Source organism: Rattus norvegicus, chromosome 5 (genome assembly GCF_021556685.1).
Source record: "Rattus norvegicus strain SHRSP/BbbUtx chromosome 5, alternate assembly SHRSP_T2T, whole genome shotgun sequence".
Taxonomy (NCBI): Eukaryota; Metazoa; Chordata; class Mammalia; order Rodentia; family Muridae; genus Rattus; species Rattus norvegicus.
Window position 1 is genome coordinate 119,491,236 of NC_141538.1, and position 26,190 is coordinate 119,517,425.

General features: G+C 39.9%; 1 protein-coding gene across 8 annotated transcripts in view; it reads right to left on the reverse strand.

Annotated features, from left to right (window-relative positions):
* The window catches only part of Dock7 (dedicator of cytokinesis 7), a 183,874-nt gene that overhangs the window by 49,115 nt on the left and 108,569 nt on the right, over window positions 1-26,190 (reverse strand). For 2 of the 8 annotated variants that reach the window (NM_001415885.1, XM_087549052.1), the window contains 7 exon segments: window positions 10,859-10,998; window positions 12,791-12,961; window positions 14,566-14,679; window positions 14,780-14,920; window positions 16,980-17,075; window positions 17,987-18,076; window positions 19,263-19,352. In NM_001415885.1, the coding sequence (NP_001402814.1) occupies window positions 10,859-10,998; window positions 12,791-12,961; window positions 14,566-14,679; window positions 14,780-14,920; window positions 16,980-17,075; window positions 17,987-18,076; window positions 19,263-19,352 (842 nt within the window). 8 annotated transcript variants of the gene reach the window in all.

Below are 26,190 nucleotides of genomic sequence, written 5' to 3' on the forward strand. Positions count from 1 at the left end.
ATGCCAGATATAATTTTTTGGAGGTGAGGGTGCTCCACACAGAATTTCTTTGTATAACCCTGGCTATCCTAGCACTCTTTTTTTTTTTTTTTTTTTTTTTTATTAACTGGGTATTTCTTATTTACATTTAGATTGTTATTCCCTTTCCCAGTTTCCTGGCAAACATCTCCCTAACCCCTCCCCCTCCTCTTCTTTATGGGTGTTCCCCTCCCCATCCTCCCCCCATTGCCGCCCTCCCCCCAACAATCACATTCACTGGGGGTTCAGCCTTAGCAGGACCCAGGGCTTCCCCTTACACTGGTGATCTTACTAGGATATTCATTGCTACCTATGAGGTCAGAGTCCAGGGTCAGTCCATGTATAGTCTTTAGGTAGTGGCTTAGTCCCTGGAAACTCTAGTTGCTTGGCATTGTTGTTCATAAGGGGTCTCGAGCCCCTTCAAGCTCTTCCAGTTCTTTCTCTGATTCCTTCAACGGGGGTCCTATTCTCAGTTCAGTGGTTTGCTGCTGGCATTTGCCTCTGTATTTGCTGTATTCTGGCTGTGTCTCTCAGGAGAGATCTACATCCGGCTCCTGTCTGCCTGCACTTCTTTGCTTCATCCATCTTGTCTAATTGGATGGCTGTATATGTATGGGCCACATGTGGGGCAGGCTCTGAATGGGTGTTCCTTCTGTCTCTGTTTTAATCTTTGCCTCTCTATTCCCTGCCAAGGGTATTCTTGCTCCCCTTTTAAAGAAGGAGTGAAGCACTCACATTTTGATCATCGATCTTGAGTTTCATGTGTTCTAGGCATCTAGGGTAATTCAAGCATTTGGGCTAATAGCCACTTATCAATGAGTGCATACCATGTGTGTTTTTCTGTGATTGGGTTACCTCACTCAGGATATTTTCCACTTCCAACCATTTGTCTATGAATTTCATAAAGGCATTGTTTTTGATAACTGAGTAATATTCCATTGTGTAGATATACCACATTTTCTGTATCCATTCCTCTGTTGAAGGGCATCTGGGTTCTTTCCAGCTTCTGGCTATTATAAATAAGGCTGCTATGAACATAGTGGAGCACGTGTCTTTTTTATATGTTGGGGCATCTTTTGGGTATATGCCCAAGAGAGGTATAGCTGGATCCTCAGGCAGTTCAATGTCCAATTTTCTGAGGAACCTCCAGACTGATTTCCAGAATGGTTGTACCAGTCTGCAATCCCACCAACAATGGAGGAGTGTTCCTCTTTCTCCACATCCTCGCCAGCATTTGCTGTCCCCTGAGTTTTTGATCTTAGCCATTCTCACTGGTGTGAGGTGAAATCTCAGGGTTGTTTTGATTTGCATTTCCCTTATGACTAAAGATGTTGAACATTTCTTTAGGTGTTTCTCAGCCATTCGGCATTCCTCAGCTGTGAATTGTTTGTTTAGCTCTGAACCCCATTTTTTAATAGGGTTATTTGTCTCCCTGCGGTCTAACTTCTTGAGTTTTTTGTATATTTTGGATATAAGGCCTCTATCTGTTGTAGGATTGGTAAAGATCTTTTCCCAATCTGTTGGTTGCCATTTTGTCCTAACCACAGTGTCCTTTGCCTTACAGAAGCTTTGCAGTTTTATGAGATCCCATTTGTCGATTCTTGATCTTAGAGTGTAAGCCATTGGTGTTTTGTTCAGGAAATTTTTTCCAGTGCCCATGTGTTTCAGATGCTGCCCTAGTGTTTCTTCTATTAGTTTGAGTGTATCTGGTTTGATGTGGAGGTCCTTGATCCACTTGGACTTAAGCTTTGTACAGGGTGATAAGCATGGATCGATCTGCATTCTTCTACATGTTGACCTCCAGTTGAACCAGCACCATTTGCTGAAAATGCTAACTTTTTCCATTGGATGGTTTTGGCTCCTTTGTCAAAAATCAAGTGCCCATAGGTGTGTGGGTTCATTTCTGGGTCTTCAATTCTGTTCCAATGGTCTATCTGTCTGTCTCTGTACCAATACCATGCAGTTTTTATCACTATTGCTCTGTAATACTGCTTGAGTTCAGGGATAGTGATTCCCCCTGAAGTCCTTTTATTGTTGAGGATAGTTTTAGCTATCCTGGGTTTTTTGTTATTCCAGATGAATTTGCAAACTGTTCTGTCTAACTCTTTGAAGAAATGGATTGGTATTTTGATGGGGATTGCATTGAATCTGTAGATCGCTTTTGGTAAAATGGCCATTTTTTTCTTTTTTCTTTTCTTTTTTTTTTTGGAGCTGGGGACCGAACCCAGGGCCTTCCGTTTGCTAGGCAAGCACTCTACCACTGAGCTAAATCCCCAACTCTTAAAATGGCCATTTTTACTATTTCAATCCTGCCAATCCATGAGCATGGGAGATCTTTCCATCTTCTGAGGTCTTCTTCAATTTCTTTCTTCAGAGTCTTGAAGTTCTTATTATACAAATCTTTTACTTGCTTGGTTAAAGTCACACCGAGGTACTTTATATTATTTGGGTCTATTATGAAGGGTGTCGTTTCCCTAATTTCTTTCTCGGCTTGTTTCTCTTTTGTGTAGAGGAAGGCTACTGATTTATTTGAGTTAATTTTATACCCAGCCACTTTGCTGAAGTTGTTGATCAGCTTTAGTAGTTCTCTGGTGGAACTTTTGGGATCGCTTAAATATACTATCATATCATCTGCAAATAGTGATATTTTGACTTCTTCTTTTCCGATCTGTATCCCCTTGACCTCCTTTTGTTGTCTGATTGCTCTGGCTAGAACTTCAAGAACTATATTGAATAAGTAGGGAGAGAGTGGGCAGCCTTGTCTAGTCCCTGATTTTAGTGTGATTGCTTCAAGTTTCTCTCCATTTAGTTTAATGTTAGCAACTTGTTTGCTGTATATGGCTTTTACTATGTTTAGGTATGGACCTTGAATTCCTATTCTTTCCAGGACTTTTATCATGAAGGGGTGTTGAATTTTGTCAAATGCTTTCTCAGCATCTAATGAAATGATCATGTGGTTTTGTTCTTTCAGTTTGTTTATTCTAGAACTCACTCTTTAGAGTGGGCTGGCCTCAAACTCATAGACATCAACCTGTCTCTGAATCCTGAGTGCTGGGATTAAAGGTGTATGCCACCACACCCAGTTGCCAGCTATATTTTTGTATATTTATTCCTGTAAAGTTCACTTTACATTATTTAAAATGCAAAAATTTGAAAATAGTATAAAGTAAATATGGTAGGAAAGGAAGCACTCAATCACTTAAGGGTAAAGTAAACTGTTTGATTAAGTCTATTAGTGCTTCGATTGATAAGGAACACAAGAGCACACACAGTACCAACTTCAAGAAAAATTTAAACATTGTTATTATGTGTAATGAAATGGGGGCTGCAGATGTGCCTCGGTGCATGTGTGGAGGTTGGAGGACAAATTTCTGATGTCAGCTTTCCTTACACCTTTTTGTGGGTGGGTGCTGGGGCCTGGACTTAGGTCATCAGCTTACATGGCATCCACTTTATCTGCTGAGCCATCTCACTGGCTCTGAAGTAACAATTCTGAAGTAGAACTGTGAAGAAAATATGCCAAGTGAAATAGGCTATTTAAAGAAAGGCAAATACTCCGTGACTCTGTTCCTCCAAGGCATCGAATACCTATGAGATACAAAAAGCCACAGAAAAGACAGAGCAGGGTCATCCAACAGAGACTGGGGGTGCTTATTGGCTACAGAGCTTCATTTCTGCCAATAAAAACAGTCTATAATTGTGTGTGTGGACCTAATGTTACATGCTGCATACTGTTCACACTTACGAAAAGCATTACTTCCTGTTTTTATTCTGTTTATATACTTGGCACAACAAGAGTTGTATATGTACAACTCTTTGCATGCACATGTAAAGACCCTGTATGTGTAAGGCACATGTGCATGTGTGCGTGTGAGTCATGAGTGTGTAGATGAGTCATGAGTGTGGATGAGTGGGTCATGAGTGTGTAGATGAGTTATGAGTGTGGATGAGTGAGTCATGAGTGTGTAGATGAGTCATGAGTGTGGATGAGTGAGTCATGAGTGTGTAGATGAGTTATGAGTGTGGATGAGTGAGTCATGAGTGTGTAGATGAGTCATGAGTGTGTATGAGTGAGTCATGAGTGTGTGTAGATGAGTCATGAGTGTGGATGAGTGAGTCATGAGTGTGTGTAGATGAGTCATGAGTGTGTGTGTAGAGTCATGAGTGTGTATGAGTGAGTTATGAGTGTGGATGAGTGAGTCATGAGTGTGTGTAGATGAGTCATGAGTGTGTGTGTAGAGTCATGAGTGTGTATGAGTGAGTTATGAGTGTGGATGAGTGAGTCATGAGTGTGTAGATGAGTCATGAGTGTGGATGAGTGGGTCATGGGTGTGTAGATGAGTTATGAGTGTGGATGAGTGAGTCATGAGTGTGTAGATGAGTCATGAGTGTGGATGAGTGAGTCATGAGTGTGTAGATGAGTTATGAGTGTGGATGAGTGAGTCATGAGTGTGTAGATGAGTCATGAGTGTGTATGAGTGAGTCATGAGTGTGTGTAGATGAGTCATGAGTGTGGATGAGTGAGTCATGAGTGTGTAGATGAGTCATGAGTGTGTAGATGAGTCATGAGTGTGTAGATGAGTTATGAGTGTGGATGAGTGAGTCATGAGTGTGTGTAGATGAGTCATGAGTGTGTGTGTAGAGTCATGAGTGTGTATGAGTGAGTTATGAGTGTGGATGAGTGAGTCATGAGTGTGTATGAGTGAGTTATGAGTGTGTATGAGTGAGTCATGAGTGTGTAGATGAGTCATGAGTGTGGATGAGTGAGTCATGAGTGTGTAGATGAGTTATGAGTGTGGATGAGTGAGTCATGAGTGTGTAGATGAGTTATGAGTGTGGATGAGTGAGTCATGAGTGTGTAGATGAGTTATGAGTGTGGATGAGTGAGTCATGAGTGTGTAGATGAGTTATGAGTGTGTATGAGTGAGTCATGAGTGTGTAGATGAGTTATGAGTGTGGATGAGTGAGTCATGAGTGTGTAGATGAGTTATGAGTGTGGATGAGTGAGTCATGAGTGTGTAGATGAGTTATGAGTGTGGATGAGTGAGTCATGAGTGTGTAGATGAGTTATGAGTGTGTATGAGTGAGTCATGAGTGTGTAGATGAGTTATGAGTGTGTATGAGTGAGTCATGAGTGTGTAGATGAGTTATGAGTGTGGATGAGTGAGTCATGAGTGTGTAGATGAGTCATGAGTGTGGATGAGTGGGTTCTATAAGAAAGCAGGCTGAGGGGCTGGGGATTTAGCTCAGTGGTAGAGTGCTTACCTAGGAAGCGCAAGGCCCTGGGTTCGGTCCCCAGCTCCGAAAAAAAGAACCAAAAAAAAAAAAAAAAAAAAAGAAAAGAAAGCAGGCTGAGCAAGCTAGGGGAAGCAAGCCAGTAAGCAGCACCCTCCCTGGCCTCTGCATCAGGTCCTGCCTCCAGGTTCCAGCCTTGCTTGAGTTTCTGTCCTGACTTCCTCTAATGATGGATTGTGACCTGGAAGTGTAAGCCAAATAAACCCTTTCCTTCCAACTTCCTCTGGTCATGGTGCTTCATCACAGCAATTAATTCCCAAGACACCCAAGAAACAATCTTTTTCTTTTTGTTTTTGGTCTCAGAAAATGTTATATTTCTCCCAGAAAATGCTCTGCCCATGTTGCCAGTGAAGCTCACCTCCCTTCAACACTGTCAATGATCATCCTGACCTAATTCTTGCCTCAAACAACCCTTTCCTAGTTTGAAAGCTGATCTTAATTTTAATTATACGTTTATTCATAAAGTGTACACTCAAACACTGTCGAAACCACATTCATAGGCTCCTTTCAGTCCTCACTCCTGACTCCCTGCTTGCTGCTCTCCCAACTGCCCCCACTGTTTGCATACTCTCCAAGAGGTCAATCCAAATGCTGATTCTTTTACAGGTTCAACCCCTGCTTCACATACATACCCTTCTTCCCAACAAGCTTCTCTCCTACTTTTGCACCCCCCAAACTCACCCCTTCACCCCCACTCCTGCCCCCACCAATGTGTTTCCTGCTGCACTTAATTAGCTTGAGAGAGGGGATTCCCAGGTCCAGCTTTTGGGCCTCAGCTGTTTCCATTCTCACCATGATGACTCTCATGCCTGGACAGGCACTCCAACCCTCTCAGCAGCTGCCACACCCTGACTCCACCCTGTCTAAACTCTGTTTTCAGGAAGCCATTTCATGCATTTTATTACTTAATCACATGAAAGTATTATACATAATTATACAACACTAAATGCTGATGCCTGAGTCCAGAGTGCCGAGCATGCCACACACAAATGCTCCCGCTGAGCTACTGCTCCAGCTCCTATTTCTTGCTGCCTGAATTAAGAGCTGCGCTTGTGCTTAAGTTTACTTTAACCAGAGAAAAAGACACACACACACACACACACACACACACACACACACACACACACAAAATTGTTTTTGCCATATTAAAGACAGAAATGTAAAAGAATAGATCTTCTCATCTTCCAAAAAGCTATGTCTACAAAATTAACATTTAATCTCAGTACAGTTATGTTGGTTAGTTTTTGTTAACATGGCACAAACAAGAGTCTTCTGAGTAGAGTGAATCTCAACTGAGAAAATGCCTCCATCAGAATGGCTTGCAGGCATGTCTGTGGGGCATTTTTCCCAATTTATGATTGATGTGAGAAGACTCAGATCACTGAAGCAGGTGCCACCCCTGGGCTGGTGGCTCTGGGTGCCATAAAAAAAATAAATAAAAAAAAAGCAAACTGAGCACGCTATAGAATAAATCTGTAGGCAGCACTCCTTCATGCCCTCTGTGTCAGTTCCTGCCTCCATGTTCCTGCTCTGAGTTCCTGGCCTGACTTCCATTCATCATGGATTATGATCTGGACATGGAGCCAAATAAGCCCTTTCTTTTCCAAGACGTTTTTGGTTATGACATTTTATCACAGCAATGGAAAGCTAGAACAACAGATTCTAACAGAAGATCTTGCCTCTATTAGACTGTTTCTTGGTCAACTTTCTAGCTGTAAGGGAAGTTTGTAACAATTATATTTTTGGCTAATTACAGAACATCTCACTGCTGATCACGGAATGATTCTCATTACTTAACAAGCAGATGTAGTCAAAGAACAAGCACGCCCCTAATGGATCTGTCAGTGAATCTTGCACAGTATCTTTGTCTAGACCTGTAAGACCATACAGAGGTATATGGCCATCTCAGGGTCATTCAAGAGATAGACACTTAGAAGAATGAGACTCCAGGTACTAGGAGAACCTTAGACAAATTTAAAGCTCAAGGAATGCAAAACTGAGCAGGACACACAGATGTCTTCTCTCTATTCTACTCTAATGAAGTTATCATAAACTCAGGGAAGCACTTTGAAGAAGAGAAAACAGGGCTGCATGGCTAAGCACGACTGCAAAAGACAATAGGACTATATGTTAGCAGGCAATGAGAGCCTCAACAGGAATATTCTGCTTTGAGAGAAGACCTGAGAAACTATAGGCAGGAATGATTATGTGAAGACCCTGGGTCACTCAAACACTACTTTGGGTGGAGAAAAATACAAGTGTCAAGGCTTAAATGTATGAATGAACTTGGTACATTTAAGAAACAGACAATAGCAAGGCAGGGCTTTGAGGACTATTATCAAAAGTCTGGGTTTTACTGTAAGTGGTATTTAAGTTACAAGAAGGGAGGGGAGGATAATTTTAAGCAAGGCCATGGCATAATCTTAAAAGACTATTTAGGCTATTGTGTCTATATGATTTTAGAGACATAAGAAGGTGGCATAATTAGCTCCAGCAGAAACAAGGCTGGAAAAAAAGTGATTGAACTTGGATATATCTTGGAGAGCTGCAGAATTTGCTAATGGAGTGGGCGCAGGAAAGAAGAAGAAAATGATGAAACAAACAATAAAAGCTGGGGCTGTACGCCAGGGTGCTCTCCGCATTTGTAGCACACGGGCTCCAATGTGAGCACAACAGTGACAGTAAGCACACTCATTCACCAGACCCAATGAAATCTTCCTACAGTCCGTAATGGATTCCTTTATAATCCTTATATTATTAGATATAAAAACCATCTTAATAGAATTGAGTATTGACATGGAAAAGAAACATTATTATAAAAATTGTGTACCCTGTATATAAGACACTTCTGAAACCTAGACAGCATGCATTTCCCAGTCCTTCATCCTAATTCAACTAAAAGTCTCTTCCCCTATGGCTCAGAAGCTCTGTCTCATGTCAGCATCAGACTCTAGCTAAACCAGTGGCCTCAAATGGCAAGTGAGCAAGGTCATTGTGACAGTCTGCATGAAACAACCTTTCATTAATTCATAACGTTCTTCAACAGAGAACCCCGACACTGCTTAGCAACTCAGTTTTTAGAGTATAGCATATCATCATCATGTGTGTTGTAGCAAACAATCCATGTTTGGTGTAAGGTCATGTAACTTAATCCATCCAGCAACCTGCACAACTCTGGGGACTAGATCCATCAGAATAGCTAGCTGACCCTAATCAGCCTAAGGAAAAGATTTACACTTGCAAGGAAAAAGGAATTCCTTTACCCTGTCTCCTGTGAGCCATATAAAATGATCCTAAATCTGTGGAAACTATCCTGCAGTCAAAGTAGAGGTGACTATTCCTTCAGGGTGAACACGGTAAAATCAGTAAGTGACTGAATGCTCTTTCTGATATGAATAAAGTCAGTTTGAAGAAAAAAAATTCAGTTTCTTATAACTAAAGCCATCCTGAACAAGCAAAAACACTGGGAATATAACTTGCAAGGAACCATGGAGTTGGCTTGGCCGAGCTGCCTTCAGAGGCATGTGTCATAGGCTTTTCAGGTTGGAGTCCATGGCGCCTGGGGCACACTGTGCCTTCCAGTTCCTGAGAGAATGAGGCACTCCCTCAAGCAGTGAAGCATACAGGCCTCTTTGTGCTTCTCTGTATGTAACCTTGGAAGTCAAGGAAGCACAGGTGCTTGACAAGACAATTAGTAGACATTTAATCTTGTGTACTTTGTATAACATGCAAACATCGTTGTATCCTGGCAGCTACAACTAGATTGATCCTGAAAACAGCCATTATATTATTTATAAAGAGACCGACTGCTTTCAATAAAACCGTCAAAGCCCCAGGTGCACTGTGGCCCCCTCCAACCTGGCCTGATTTAATTCCTTGAGGACATATCAGATGACTTTGGCCAAGTAAACATCACTCCAATGCCTAAGGTACACCAGTTATTAAGGAAAGCAAGTTCGGAAAAATTATAGCATATCTTCTCATCTCAAAAATGTTCACCTTTAATTATCTTCAATGACATTATACTTTCTTGTCAAATGCTAAGCCATGAACGCGCTTGCAAACAAAACTGGCAGGTATAGAGTCTCAGCCATTTAAACATTTCTCTCTCGGCACAGAGTCTACACAAACCTCTCTTCTACATGGAGCCTATAGAACGCCTCTTCAGAGTCCCACGGTTCTGGTGAAAACCACTTCTTTAAAAAATATTCCACATGTAAAATACAAATCTTTCATTTGCAGAGTTTGCGTTTTAAATTGTTTTTCAGTATGAACTATATCCCTGACATATTACTAAGGATTTTATGAATATACTTTTTCTTTAATCTCTTAAGCAGATTAAACATCCATTAAAAACCTGTTTAAGGTTATATGTTTTTGTTTCCTGGACCTCTTGCATGATACTTAACTTTAGAATAAACTTAAGGTGATCAGAATTTCAAAAAAAATTTTTTTTACCCAAATGCAAATAAATTATGATTATACAATTTTATTTTTACAACATTTATCTTTTACTTTAATTTGTGTGTGAGTGTGTGTGGGTGAACACAGGAACGCAGGTTTTCTGAGAGACCAGCAGAGGTGACACATCCGGAGCTAACTGCTGGCAGCAGTGAAGACCCTGACATCCGTGCTGGGTACCAGACTCAGGCCCTCCAGAGGGGCAGGATACACACTTTAGAAACTAAGCCACTTCTCTGTTCTGTTTTGTTCTTAAACAGGTGATGTCTTGTTATGCTGCCCAGGATGTCCTCAAGCTCATGATCCTATGGCTAAGAATTTGGGTTAGTGTCATGTCAGGCTGTCAAATGGACTTTCTAACACAACTGGTAAAATGAGTACCACCCATAAGGGTTGCTATCCCAGAAGATACCAAGTTATTTCATAAATGAAAATCATTAGATGATATCTTTTCTTATAACAATTTCCAAAAATCCTCTAACAGCAGACATTTTTAAAAAGATAGGTTAAGTTTTAAGATAAAATGCTACATAGTAGGATGGAAAATTATAAATTTTTCTCACAAGGAATTAAAGAAAATTAGTCTATTTTCCTTAACTGAAAAGTACTTACTGTATTTTTTTAAGCTTTATTTTATGTAAATGTAACTGTTTTCAGACACATCAGATGAGGGCATCAGTTACCATTACAGATGGTTGTGAGCCACCATGTGGTTGTTGGGAGTTGAACTCAGGACCTCTGGAAGAGCAGTCAGCTCTCTTAACCGCTGAGCCATCTCTCCAGCCCCGTGCCCACTGTATTTTAAAAATTATCCATATACTAATGCACACAACTGTTTCTTGCATTACTAGAAAAATGCTATGGTGTCAAGCATGATATATGACCATCTGTGTTGATAAATCTCATATTCTGAGGAGATTACAGAAAACATAAACACGATTCCTAAAAGTAAGAAATATAGAAATAACAAGCACATGGATCTTGGGGAAGACAGAAGCAGTAATATTAATTAAAGTCTTAGCAGGCTCAGTCCCACTGTCCAAAACCTGACGGACGTCCTCCAGTGTGCCACAGATGTACTCACCCTTCAGCATCGGGGTCTAAAATGAGTGCGAGCTCTGTCAACACCAGGCCTGCCAGGTAATGCTGCTGGCGGAAGGGTAAGGACAACTCAAACATATTTGCGATCTTCTGGTCCTGCACATTGGTGGAAAATCCAGAGCTCTGTTGGAGGTAAAGGAGAACTCAGCTGCTGATATTTGTGCTACAAATATCCACAGTGTGGCATTGCAACAGATGAAATGCGACGCCATATGTCAGACAAAAGGTACTCCTGAGAGCCCACAGAAGAGTAACTGCTCTGACTTTAGGTATGGGATACTATGATGATTTCCTCACTTTTGTTACCAAACTCAGAACACTGACCTAGCCCAGGATTCTGCAAACACTTACATCCCCCAAGATATATTCCACATTCAGAGGGTGTGTGTGTGTGTGTGTGTGTGTGTGTGTGTGTATACATCTCCAGCATCAGATTTCCTATTTTTGTAGAGAAAACTTCTAAGTAAGTATAAATAATATTTTCTGCCCCTCCCCCAAAAGTATGTCTATGTTAGCTACTAAAATATGAAAATTGCACAGTTAAACAAGAAAGCAAACAAGATAATTCAAGAAATTCTCTAAGAACTTCACAGGTAAATGGCATGTAGTACGGAGGTTTTAGGAAAGGCCCCCAGAGGTGTCTATTGTGATGGTCTGAATAGGAAGTCTGCCCCAATAGACTCATGTGTTTGGATGCTTGGCACATAGGGAGTGACACTATTAGGAGGTGTGGCTTTACTGGAGGAGGTGTGTCACTTGAGGGGTATGCCTGGAGTTCTCCTAGGCTCAAGCTATGCCCAGTGTAGCACACAGTCTCCTTCTGCTGCCTGCAGATCAAGATGTAGAACTCTCAGCCTTCTCCAGAACCAGGTCTGCCTGAATGCTACAATGCTCTCTGCCATGACAATAATGGACTAAACCTGAAAGTGTAAAACAGCCCCAATTAAATGTTTTCCTTTATAAGAATTGCCATGGTCATAATGTCTCTTCACAGGAATAAAACCCTAACTAAGATATCTATGTTAGTCACTAAATTCTGAAAATTACACAGTTAAATAAGAACGTAAACAAGATAACTCAAGAAATTCTATGACATGTCACAGGTAAATGCCATGCAGTAAGGAGGTTTAAGGAAAGGCACCTATGACTAATCTGTCTCTGGCCATAGAGCTACATCTTTAAAAGAAGACAAAGCAAGAATACAAAAGGCTAATGCATCCTTTAGGGAGGTAGAAGACATGTGTCAGAAAGTGGATCCAGGATTCGTACTGAAGAGAGGAAGTGAAAAGCCCTGTCTGGCTCTCTAAGACTTTCCATTTTTCCAGTTTATGTAAGTATGGTTTAACTTTTTTAAACAAACATGTAAGACTGTTTTAGCCTACAGAACTGTATCTGGGCCCCCCACCCTATAGAAATAGGATTAGGAAGTGTGTAAGATCAACTTTAGACATCAGGAGTGACCCAGGCTGACCTTGGGAGGCTGGCACTGCAGCCTGACTCTCTTCCCTGTTTCCTTTCACAGGTATTCACCCCAGACTCCGTCTCTATATCTGCTTCAAGAAAACTTGATTTGTGAAAACATAAAAAAAAAAAAAAAGTTTACATAGGTGAGCCCACTGAGCCCACTCATGTGCATTCATGAGTGGCGGAAACTCAGGGCCATGCTTAACCCTGGCTCTGGATAAAGCCTTGGCCACAGCTTTCCCGACCACTTCTTACTTTCTATGTTTTTGACTGGCGGTATCCAATATGGATAATGACAAAACTCCTAGAGTTGTTCTGGTAATTAGATGAGCTAATATTTATAAAGCACTCAGAAATGAGCCTCTACTTAATCAATCATCAAATAACACACTAACAGTTTTCACGCATTTGTATAAGTAGGAACATATGTCCGTCCTCACACTTTGCATACCTGAGATGTTGCAGAAGAAACAGAAGGTGACGGAGATGCAGGCGGGGTGAGCAAGCTGCAGGGTAAGTTTAATGTAACATAGTGCTCGTGGCTGCAGATGATTCGCAAAAAGTCCAACCTCAGGGACACCAGGACACTTGGATTTGGTAGTGAATAAAGCTTCGCTGACACCTTGGAAGCAATGTGTAAATGAGAGAACACCAATTGATTTATTTTTTTTCTCCCACAGTAATACACCACAATAACAGTATTTGGGGTTCTGTGGCTTATATGACAACAACTTCTTTCCCAAAATTACAGCTGCATTAATAGTCCCACTTCTCAAAAATGTACCTTATGAGGAAAATGCATGCATCAAAAGACTTCTTTTTAATACTTCTGTTAAATGCATTTATAATTGTCTATTTTTTCCCAACTATATCACAGCTACTCGAGGAGACTTACTGTCAGCTGACTTAATAGATAATAGTTATCCCTGAATCAACTTCAATGGTTGGAAAATGTAGGAGGTCAATAAGCCAGAATAAGTTTTGATAGTAATAAAATATAAATTTGGGGGGAAAGAACAGTGTTTTGAAAATATCTGTGAGTCAGAACTCACGCATAGATAATTTTTATTACTATAAAAGAAAAATATCCAGCTGAATAAGCCTTCAAAATTTTAACAATTATATTGCTAAATAGAATTCTTTTAAAATGTTTTATTTTATTTCATGTGTATGAGTGTTTTGCCTGCATGTACATTTGTGCATCATGTATATGCCTGGCACCTACAGAAGCAGAAGAGATCACTGGACTCCCTGCAACTGGAATTGACTGTCGTGAGCTGCCATGTGGGCGCTGAGAATTAAATGCAGGTTCCCAGGGAGAGTGGCCAGAGCTTTAGTCACTAAGCTAGCTGACCAGTCCCTTAGAATCATCAACCAACAGCTCTCCAAAACTAACCCATGGGCCAGCCAAGAAGGGCTTCCTGAGCTTTACTCAACGTCAAACACCTCAACAATTCTGGGATGAAACCAAAGCTTTTATTTTCCAATGCTGTGATAACTCTGGAGTGACTACAGCTTTTAAGGAGCCAAAAGGCAAGACATAATAGTTGATAACATTTAAAAAACATAATGTGTTGCTTGTGGAAAAGGTCTAGGGTGTTTATAGTTTAAGGACGGCAAGATAATGTACGACATTTTGAACTTCAGTAAATATCTGACCATGAATCCAAATTCTAATGTTTAAATAGTAGTAATGACTCTGAGAGTGTGCTCCCAGGTGAAGTACTCTGGGAGGTGGGACCAGAAGGGAGAGCAAAATTTGGAATGTAAATAAAATAATTAATTAAAAATAGAAGTACTGAAAGCCAACTGTTTTCTTTAAGGGACACTCAAAAGCTGGCATAATGGTTCACACTCATAAGTAGACCAAGAGTTCAAGATCACCTTCAACTACAACAAGAATTTACAGCTGGCCTAGGTTATGTGAAACCTTATCTCAAATAAATAAATACCAAGGATAGGGAAAGTTCGGTTAGCCGTACACTCAGGATAAATGCTGTTCTTGCACAGCATTCAAAGGCTGCCTTCCATCACTATCTGAGTAGCTTTTACTAGGAAGGAAGTAACATTGAGTTGGGATCTACTTGGGATAGTTCTAATAAACCACACACCTTGTACTTCACCACAGTGTTATCACAGAACTCGGCTACTCTTTCACTAGTGACAGGATATTCTCAAACTAGCTACCACAGTATTTCAGCTACTCAATAACTAAGTATGTATTACCTGTTTGTAGCAGGACTTTATAAGGGTAAAGACAAACCCTCGGTCCATAACCGACAGCAGATCATTGAGAAAGAAGGCAAGGCTTGTATTGAGTCTCTCAACCATTTCTGTATCCTAGGAGACAGAATATAAGCAATAACAATGACAGTGGTGAACAAAAGCACAACCGTTTACTCTCAGCTTACAAGAGACATCGACAGAAAGTCATCCTCACCTTCTGAAACCGTGACACAACATCACCAGCAATTGTGCTAACCAGGGCAGCAATATCATCCATAAAACGCTCTGGGAAACGGCTTTTCCTCGGAGCGTCGAGCTTATCATTAAAGTACAAGTGGTGCACCATGCTCTTGACCTGTAAACGGACACATACTGTCACCTGTGTTGCTGTTTTGCTTTATTTTATGACAGTATCTTACAATGCAACCCAGATTAACCATGAGTTCTCAATCCTGTCTTGGCCTCTCCAGTCTTAAGAGTACATGTATGTTCTACTACCTGGCTTAATTTTAAGTAAGTTAAAATGGCTCTAAATACTCTGGCTATTTTAAAAATATACTATGTAAATTTAGCAGTCAACTGAAATACTTTTTTATTTCCCAGTGTTTTGAAAATGTTCCTTAAATATTTTCCATATGCCAATGAAACGTCAAACACAATAATACTTTCCCCTTTACTCTCATAAATTATTCTGTCATAACTTCAGTGTAAGAACAATTTTAATTCAGAAATTTTAAGAATCATTCAATTTTTCACCCCACTGCCCCTAACTTAGAAGCCTCCAATGGTGAGAAAGCCTGCAGTTGCTGTAGTCATCACGAGCTGTGTCAGTTGATCATTTTAAGTGGCTTCAGTTCACAGAATGCCTTTAGATACATTTTCACTAGAATACTAGGAATGCTAATGAAGAGTGCAAGCATTTACATTTAAAGAGAGCTAACTGTTGGCAGCATGCAGCACAGTCAAATCTTTTTTGTTGCAGTGACAAATGAGCCCAGGGCGTTAGATGATGGGCATGAACTCTACCACCTGTCTGTATCCCAGCCCCAGCTCACCCCACTTTTTAAACAGGCTCTCATTATGTAGCCCTGGCTAGCCAGGAATTCTCTATGCTGTCTCGACTGTCTTCAAACTAAAGAGATGTGCCTGCCTGCCACTGTGGATGTGTACTACGACTCCCAGAAGCCAGGCTTCTTCCTAAAAGGCCTTGGGATTAGAGGGATGTGCCATCAAGCCTAGCTATAGCTGACTCCTAAACTGTAATCTCTGGACTCGTACTTAAGAAATCTGAACACACATGGAAGACTTTTGTTAAAGCCAAAATTGCAATTCCTATTTTACAATAAAACTACATGAGTTATAAATTTGATATTGATATTCTAAAAGAAAATGAGCTTTCGGACATACATATTCCCAGGTTTCCCTTCTCTGTAGATTAGTAAATCTGTAGGGAAAAATGTTTTGTATCTCAAATACAGGTAACAGTGACTGCTGTTGAACTGTGTTGAATTCTAAAAGCCCCTTTAACTCCCTTCTCTCCTCCCTCCCTCTCTCTTTGTCCTTATTTCTTTTTTTGGCTTTTGTTTTGTTCCTTATTTATTAAATACTATTTTTGTTGAAATAAAATGATCCCAGGATCTGAGCTTTCTAGTCCTGAGGGAGAAAACTAGCAGAAGGTTCCTAGAGCCAGAGCGTCAGGACTAGGAGTATAGTACTGCTACCTACAGGATGTGTACCCTAAAACGTCACTTAACCTCTCCCAGCCTCAGTAACAGGCCTGCATAGCCACCCGATAAGCACTTACTGTTTTAGTTCATTAAGAAGTCTGCATGTATATAAGTATAGCCCATGTTTTATATGACATGAAAAAAATTAATCAGTTTATATACCATTTACTGAAGTAAGCAAAAAGTGTTTCTCAAATTGATTATAATTAGCATTTCCCTGTGCGCTGTCCATCTATAATAATAACAGGATGTATTTATAAAGCTCTAAATAATTGTTACAACATCTATAGCACTGACTTTACTAACTCGCATAGACTAGCAGAGACTGTCACAAGTTTTCTTGTGCATTCAAGAACAACAACGCAAAATCAAAAGCAGAGATGAAGTGACCTCACACGTTATCATTTTACCTATATTGTGTCGCCCAAGGTGTATATTTAGAAAAAAGTAAATAATTATGCTTGGGGGCAAATATGAGGGTACAATTTCTTTTCTTTTCTTTTTTTTTTTTTTTTTTTCCCCCGGAGCTGGGGACCGAATCCAGGGCCTTGCGCTTGCTAGGCAAGCGCTCTACCACTGAGCTAAATCCCCAACCCCGAGGGTACAATTTCTAAAGTAAAAGAAAATGACTGACACGAAACCGCTTGCTGAGTTAGAAGTATTAAAGACCATGCTCAGTTCGCTTACCATCAACTCAAAAAAGAACCAGGCTTGCTGCAAAGCCGATTCCCGCACGCTGCCACTGCAAACGACCCACTGCAGAGCCAGCTCCTCGTGAAAGAGCTGTCCGGAAACAGAGACGTTATTATCAAGTCGGACCAGCTGAGGCCAAAGACCAAACCATAACACAGGCACAGATGAAGGCACAGTGGGAACGAGCTCAATGGGGCGGGGCACATGGACACTGGATGATGCGTGGACACACCCATTAACGAAACGACTACTTATGCATGAACACAGTGTCGCATGTTCAGAGCTGAAAAATTACATGTTATCTTGGAGTAAAATGTAATTTTAAAAGGACAGGCAGGAAACAACTTCCTAAATTGCACTTGCAAACAAAAAAACTAAACCAAAACCTCACGGCTACAAATCGGATTTTGTTTGTATTTTAAATACATATTTGAACATACATTTATCAACTTTGCTGGTACAATTTAGGAAATACCATTACGAATTTAAACTTTTCTGTATGCTATTAAGTTCCAGGTCTTTAAGATGTATTTTTAGGAAGCAGAAACTTTGTTTTAATGGATATGCATACAAAGCACTTGCAAGCAGCACAGATTACTGTGAAAGGTCTAACAGGGCTGTGCACCGGGCAAGCAACATCGCTTACTAAGAGTGATAACTTTCCTAACTCATCTTCCTTTCCCTGGAGATTTAAAACAAAACAGAAGTAGTTACAGAAACAGAATTAAGAGCTCATATATTTTTCTGGTATTAAAAGTTGATTATCTTCTTTGAATTACTATACTCTACAATCAATTCTAAAAGTAGAAACATTATCTTAATGAAAACAAACCCTGAACAACAGTGGCATGGCACAAAGCCTCCAGACCAGCACTGCTTGTTCAAACGAAGTTTTAGACCCAACAAAATTATTTCAGCATCTCACACTGGTTGTGTAAGGAGACTTTACAAGTTTTTAATGGCTGGAATTACTTTCCCCCTCTGTCTTCTTATGAATCTACCTTTTTAGTTGGTAAGCGTCCCGTTAATGTTTGTAAGAAACTTGACGTCTCTGTGTGCGAAGACATACGATTACAACTTCGATCCACAGCCTATGGGTGAAGGTGAACGAATGGCAAGAGAACATTAACACTGGTGTGGAGGGCTCGGAAGTCACGGGCTACGCTCAGTTTCAAACGTTCAGATTATTTCTGATCTCACTCCGTTATTTTAAGCTGCTTTAAAAGCTGTATGAAAACTGCTTCTATTTTTTTGTCTTTAAGATTAATTACCTTAGTTATTATATTACAGAGAGTGCTGCAAAGAATGAAACTTACCTGTGAAATCTACACATGCACATATCTAACAAAAACATAAAAAGCAAAAACATACTTCTCAACTGCGGTCTGACCAAAAAAAATAGAAATCAAGAATTTTGTACTCAGTAAGGGAATTGAAACTTTCAAAACATTATTTTATTAAAAATATACCATTTAAAGTTTGTCATAAACTGTACATAAATCAGTTATAATCTTAAATGGAGAGTTTAGAAACTTTACTTTTTTCTATTGAAAACACATCATTTAAGTTTGTCATAAACTATTTGTAATATAAATCAGTTCTAATCTTAAATGGAGAACTGGGTTCTTTTTTTTAGGAATTAGAGGATTTTCCTTCAGAGCCAATACACAGATAAGAAGTATATTTTGATGCATCATGCAATTAGCTATCAAGCAACTAGTCTTAAAATATATGTTATAGTTAAAATAAATTTCATACTTTGCAACACTTTACAAATGAAACAGTTTTTCCTCCAGCATTTATTCTCATAGCATACATACTGTAACTTATTTATATTTAACTTCAACTTACTACCAATCTTTCTACTTGGTGATTATGAAAAAGAGAAGGTAATAAAGGCCACAGGAAATGATATATTTACATTTACTTTAAGTCAAATGGAAAACTGTTCAGTATTTTCTACATAAAAATTTCCTACTAAAGATGTACAAGTCCTAAAGAGAACCTGTTGTAAAGCTATCAGTGCATAAACAGCAGGCACAAAGACATTGATATGATGTGTAAGGAGTAGGCAGGAGGAGACAGAAAACAAGAGGAGAGCATTACTGGTACATCTGGTGGATTCATGCATAGTAGTTGGGGAATGTGCAGGGTAAAAATACACACTTATAATGATTAAATAAAAGCAAGCCACTGAAATCACAGCATGTACTAAAAGGTAATGTTCTAACGGGAAACATCAGCAGCCAATAAAGAAACCTATAATGTAAACACCACCTGTGTTGACTCTGCACTTGGACTGGGGTTGGATCCCCATGGGGCAGCTTTTGGACCAGTGTTAACCCAGGAATTGGAGCGATCTAAACCCTAAGCACATAACAGAGAGCAGTTGGAAAGGAGAGAAATGTTACATGGTGCATGCTATGAATTATCCTTAAAGACACCCAGTCCTCACAATGCAAACATGATCTTCATTAGTACTGTTAAAGCAACCCAAAAGATCCCAGGTACATAGAGAGCATTAGTTCATCTACATCATCTTATCACATAGTGTACTTTTTTAAAGAAAAGAATATTAAGTATAGTATTTAAAGGTTATTTCAATGTAAAGTGACTGCCTTAAAGTACAAACCATAGACATTTCTACAGCATTATACTTAAAATGCTTCTTAATATGGTACAAACTCTTAACTGAACTGAATTGGGGGGGGGGGTTGGAGAAAAAAAACTAAGCACTCTGCTAAAAGACCTTAAGTTCATTGCATTTCTTACTAGCTGAAAATTCCTCTGAAGTGAGAACTCCACAATTCTGTCGGCCATGATTCTTTCATTTTCTTTTAGAAAATTAAAAACATAAGGGAAAACACAATGTAAAGGAAAAGCTAAATTTGTCCCTTCCTAATAACAACAGCGAATGTGAAGTTGTGTTTCTTTTTATTAATATCGGTCATTTAGATATATGGGGTTCTATCTAGTGTGTGTGTGTGTGTGTGTGTGTGTGTGTGTGTGTGTGTGTGTGAAAAACATTATGTCTCTCTAGAAATTATATTTTTATCATCACCCTCATTAAATTTTAATGTGTTAGCTATTATTAATGAATATACCAGTAACAAGTTATTGAAAGGGATTACTGGTTCCTGACGACGTCAGCTGAGGCCTAAGATTATTAGAATCATGCAATAAATTTTATAATTGCTTTATAAAATTCATATTCTATTCTCTACCCCACAACCTCCTGATTTCAAACTCACCTAAGGAGAGAGAACCTGCTAGATAGGGTTGGAACAAGTTGTAGTGAGTGTTTGGAGGATTTAAGGGCAAGGATTACACAGACAACCCAAAGCAACCTGATCAGAAATACTAAAGCCACAGATGTACTGGGGCAGAAACTACCGAAGATAAGGCTGCTTGAAAATGAAGCCATGTTGGCACACTTGACACTAGCTCTGTTTAGAAGGTAGGCTCCTCGGGAATTCCCAACAGCCCACTATCAAACAAGTCAGTGAGAGTCAGTGAGCAGAGGGCCTATACATCAACACACTTTTTAGTATTTCAAGAGAAGTTTCTGAGGGGAAATTAACCACTGCTTGGAGTTTTGACTTTAGGGAGAATATTTTCTCTACTTTTTTTCTTCCCAAACACAGAACAGTTGAAGTAGCTAACATTAACACAATCATCCATTTTCCTTCACTGACTGCCTAAGATGGGAAATAAGGTTCACACAGACTTTTCTGCTTGCTAATTAAAACTCTAAAATAAATGACTTTTTATTCATTTTCTTATCTAAAAAGTAGAAATAATGGTAGTCTTCAGAATGTTTTAAGGAGGGTTGAAGTGTAATGCCTTGAAGGTGACAGATACCAGAAGTTGTTCATATAAAAATTTTCCAGAGATTAAAATTTTGTATTTGAATTAATTTATAATGAGTAAAAGTATACTGCCTGTATGAATGTATTATAACTTTATTTAATCATTTCTCTTTAAAATAATGTTTATGAAAATTAATATCAGAAAAAATATGTTTGCTGCAGTTATATTTCATAAATACAACATTGATGCTTGAATAGTTGTAATTAAACATCAAAAGCTAAGTAAAGCTAGGACAGCCAGGGCTACACAGAAACACCCACTCCTCTCTCTAAAACAAAAACAAACAGGAAAGCTAAAGACAATATGTAGCCAGTTAGTTTGTGAGGCAAATAACTTTCATAACTCAAGTGTTATAAAACACTAGTCCTTAAACAAATTCATTACCAACAGATACTAATGGAACAACCTTCCAACTGTTCAAGAAACAAGGAAAAGGTACAATGTACCCAGCTTTGTGTGTGGTTTTGCCTAATGCCAATACTATTATTTTGTCTTATCTTGTAGGTAGAAAAACCTTTGAGGGGTGGAAGCAGAGTTTAATGAGCTACCCTGGGAGTTGGGTAGAATTCTTTAAGAAATGCAGAAAGTGGAAGCCTGGTTTATGACTTTCAAGATCTGAACACTGGGAGGCCATTCATGGATACCTGGTCAAGAATGTGGTTTCATATTGCCTGTATCCTAAGACCAAGAGCAAAGTTAAATCTAAAGCTGTGGACTAATTAATGTGTACAGCACAGGATATGTCAAGGTAGGAACAGTCAACTGCTGATAAGAGAACAGCCACTAAAGAGATCGGCACTGCTAAAAAGAAACCTGTGTGTGCAGCACTGGGACATCTTAAAGGGAACATTTTACTCCTAAAAGGCTCTGACTTGTGAAGACCCCAACTCACTTAAAAAATAAAATTAAGTTGATGGGTTCACCAATTCTCAAAAGCAACTGCCTAGGAGAATGTATCCCTAGGATCAGTTCACTGGAGCTGAGACAGCTATATCCCAAGGACCCAGGCTACATCTTGAGGTCATCTCCCTGACCCTGTTCTTCAAGGCATGAAACCTTGCAGGACTGAGAGGATCATGGAAAGCAACTGAGGTCAAGTAATGTATGACAGGGTTGCAGTCCTTGGAGGAGGCCCTATGAGGTCACTGTGCAAATTTATGAAGGTAAAGCCTACATTTCAATGAAGACTTCAAGATGTTAGAGATGGCAAAACCATGAATCAAGAGCTGTGGGCATAGAAGAATCTGGTCTAAGAGAGATTCTAAGTCTTCCAAGGGCACCAGAGATGGGGGGCGAGAGTTACTCAAGCCTTTTGGAACCCAACTGACTATATTGGAAGTCTAGATGCGAGACATGGAGCTGCAGGATTTGGTGGTTGTCCTGATGGATTCTGGTTTTGTTCTGGTGTAATTATTTCTTACTATATCCCAGTTTTTTCATTTGGGGATGGGAATATTTTTCTGTGTTATTATATATGGGAGTTATTTAACCTGTTATGTGGAATTTTGAAGGGTAGTAAGTGTTAATTACTGTGAGGAATTTTAAAGCTGGAGTGAATGTATTTTATATTATAACTTGGTCACAGCCTACAGGGTCAAAGGGTAGTAGGATATGGTTTAAAAGTGATTTTTTTGGGGTGTCAACTGGCAATGGGTGGAGACTTGTGATGATTGGTATGAACTGTCTACTTGACAGAATCTAGAGTCACCTAGGAGATGGCCTTCTGGGCATTCTTGTGGGGTTGTCTTGACTGCAAATGAGTGTGTGAAGACTCATGTGAATTGTAGGCAGGACTACTCTCTGGGCAGAAGATCCTGAACTGTATAAATGGGGAGATGAGCTGAGACCTGCATGCAGTCCTCCCTCTCTGGCCAGGGTCCTGCTGCCACCTGCTGTGACCTTCCTCACCTGAGGGACATAACCTGCAAGTGTGAACTATAAAGCTAGCCTTCCTCCCTCTAGTTGCTTTTGTCATGGTATTTTGTCAGATGTGTACTAAAACACAAGTTAACACACTTAACAAAAATAGCAGGCAGACCTCACTAGGAAGGTGGCCTCTAAGTAAAATCTTAAATGATCTCAGAGAGCTGGTCCCAGGTGCTTAGAGACATGATACAATCTGACTCAACTTCTCTTGTGCATCTTAACTTATAAAGCAACACTCTAGATATCAGAACATACTAAGACAGAGATGATAAGAAGGCAAATGAAAAGGCTTCAGTTCACTCTCCAGCATTGGGAGGTTGAGCAGGGAAGAAAAAAGAAACTCAATCAAAAGAAAACCCTGCTGCTCTCTGCTCTCGTTTAACATGCATTTCTAGAATGTGCATTCTAGAAAAGGATTTAGGAAAGCGGGTAAGTGGAATTCCTGAGAGAGATCTGCACTGAAAAGTAAGTGTAGTGAGCCATATTGGATTTGGGCCTGGCCGCTTTGTAACTGCATGGCCACAGTTAAGAAGTCATGGGATTGTTGGACAGAGGCCTCCCCCACGTATTTACGGCACAGGAAGAAAAGACCAAGTAGTAAACACCCGAGTCTCCACTGCATGACCTCTGCTGACCCCGGCTGATGCACGTGGAACCGACACACCTGGACCACACCTGGGTGGTGGTCAATTTACTTCTGCCTTTTGCTTCCTCAGCCTTTATCCTTGAGATTTAGGCTGGTCTTCTCGGATTTCTCCCTAATTAATTCAGGTCTCCCAGACGGTCTTTTGTTACTGAAGCCAGGTAGTCGCCAGCCAGGGTTTCCCACTGTTCTTCCCAGTTATTTTATACCAGGAGACTTGGGTATATAAGTGGTGAATAAAGCTACAGGAGACTCTCTCTCTTCCTTCCGCTCTTCCACTCTTTCTCTCTCTCCTCTCCCTCCCCCCCCTTCCTCTCCTGGCTTGACACGATAACCTGTGTGTGTGTGTGTGTGTGTGTGTGTGTGTGTGTGTGTGTGTGTGTGTGTGTGTGTGTGTGCGTGCGTGTTTCTTTCATCCCGTAGGCTTTCGCCCGATTCTCGGTACCGTGTCGGTGCTGGCGCCGACAAGTAAGGTGAGGGATGATCAACCTAGCATTTATAAAAGTTCTTAATAAAGCACAAGGCTTGCACAGTAAGAGACTATCAGAAAGGAAGAACTTAGAAGAATACGAAAACAGTAATCTCTGAAGAACAAACACTAAGACGATATAGAATCTCAGAAACCAAGCAAACTAAACAAAAGAAAAACAAGAATTTGTGCCAAAGATCCTGGCAGGACTGTAATGGAGGCCCAGAGCATGAGCTGCCCTTGTACAGGCTCTGGGCTGGGTTCCCAGTCAGACACTCACAATGCCTGCAACTCCAGCCACAGGAAACCTGATGTTCTTGTCTGGCCACCAGAGGCATCTGCACTCACTTGCTCATACCATACACAAAAACATGTAAAAACATAAGTTAAGATAAAAGAAATAATTTTAAAATCCAAGTTTGGGGAGGTTGGGGATTTAGCTCAGTGGTAGAGCGTTTGCCTAACAAGCGCAAGGCCCTGGGTTCGGTCCCCAGCTCTGAAAAAAAGAAAAAAAAAAAAAATCCAAGTTTGGATACACAACTATTGAGATTTAGCATGGTGGCAACAACTGTAATATGCAGTTACAAGTGCAGTTAGGGTGGGAGATAGCAGGAAAGAAAACTAAAGAAGACAGCAAGAGGGAAAGGACTGAAGACACAAAGTTTACAAAATAAAAGAACCAAGACACAAAGTATAATGGGCTCTATTTTAAGAGCTAGCAGAGTTGGCATGATGGCACATTCCTTTATTCCCAGCACTGGTTCCAGGACACCTCCAAAAAAAAAAAAAAAAAATAGCAGAAAATAGTGTACAAAGTAGCAGCAGGAACACTGCTAGGAGAATTTTTTAAAGTAAGAAATAGCATGTCTGTCTGTGGCTGAAAATGATTCCGTATATAGGAAGGACTCGAGATCAAAGAAGTCCTGGACTGGGAATACTGAGTGAGAAAAGGAGGAGACTCACAGACCAGAAGCCGTGGACTGTAAGCACAGTGAGCTCCATCTCCCTTAAGCAGCAGACACCAAGGAGAGGAAGGTATTAGGTGGTCTGTGGCAAGAACCTATGGCAGAAAGGTGAAAGGAACACAGAATGACTGCCTGACTGACAGCACCAGGGATTTGAGGTGAAGCTAGCTGCCATTTTCAAGGCACAAAAGAGGTGGTCAGTCGTTTCTAATGATGGTCCTAAGTTTGAGAAGAAAAGAGATATTGAGGTTTGATTGTGACAAGGATGCACGACCAAGGAGGAAAAGAGAACATTTAGGAACTCCTCCTCTGTCCTCCCGAGGAAAACAAGATCAAGTGACTAGAAGGTGAAAAGGAAGGCAAATGCCCAGAGTTGGGACACTAGAAAGAAATATAGATAATGGCCAGATGACAAAGTGCCTGAAATGACACTATGAAGGCTAAGTTACTAATCCTGAGGAAAGACCTACGGGAAGACCGTGAATAAGACAAAAGACTCTACCTCTGAGGAGAAGGAATTACGCTGGCATAACCTGGATAATAAAGTTAGAATAAATTAAGAATAAGGACACAAAAAATTCACACTCCTTACATTTTTATGAGATAAAAGAATGTTATTAACTTTGAGGAAAAATATGAAAGTAATTACCATTTTTTCAATGAGAGTGAAAAATGTAAAACTACTTTAAGTAAAACTTAATTAGATCTGGGTTGGCGGTACATACCTGTTAGCACAGCACATGGGAGGCGGAAGTAAGAGGAACAGGAGTTCAAAGCTAGCCTGGGCTATATAATGAGACGCTGTCTCAAAGAAAGAGAACTTAATTAAGAAATGCTGTGATGACATTTAAAAAAAAGAAATTAGTATACACACCCACATGTACATGTGTATACTAATATATATATGTATGTATGTATATATATATATATGGACAAGTTGTTACTATGTTTTATTTAATGATTTTTTTTAAAAAAAAGCAAAACTAATACCAATTAATAGACTCCCTGTTCTAAATCTTGAAGTTATATAACAAATATAAAAAGAATAATTGTAGGAGGCACAATGTATAGAAATTAAGAGATATTTTTAAGGGAGAATCTCGAGAACTATGCTATCTACAGCCTTTGGACAATAACCACTTGCAGTTCCCAAACATGATTCATTATACTGATTATAAACCCTGCAGTATGCAACTGCCAAGTACTTCCCTTTACTAAACAACAACAACAACAAAAAAGAAAGTGAGGATGAAAATAAGGTTAAAAAATCTTTTCCTAAGCTTAAACTCAGAGTTATCTTTGTATTGTATATGTAGAAAAGTAATTTCCTGA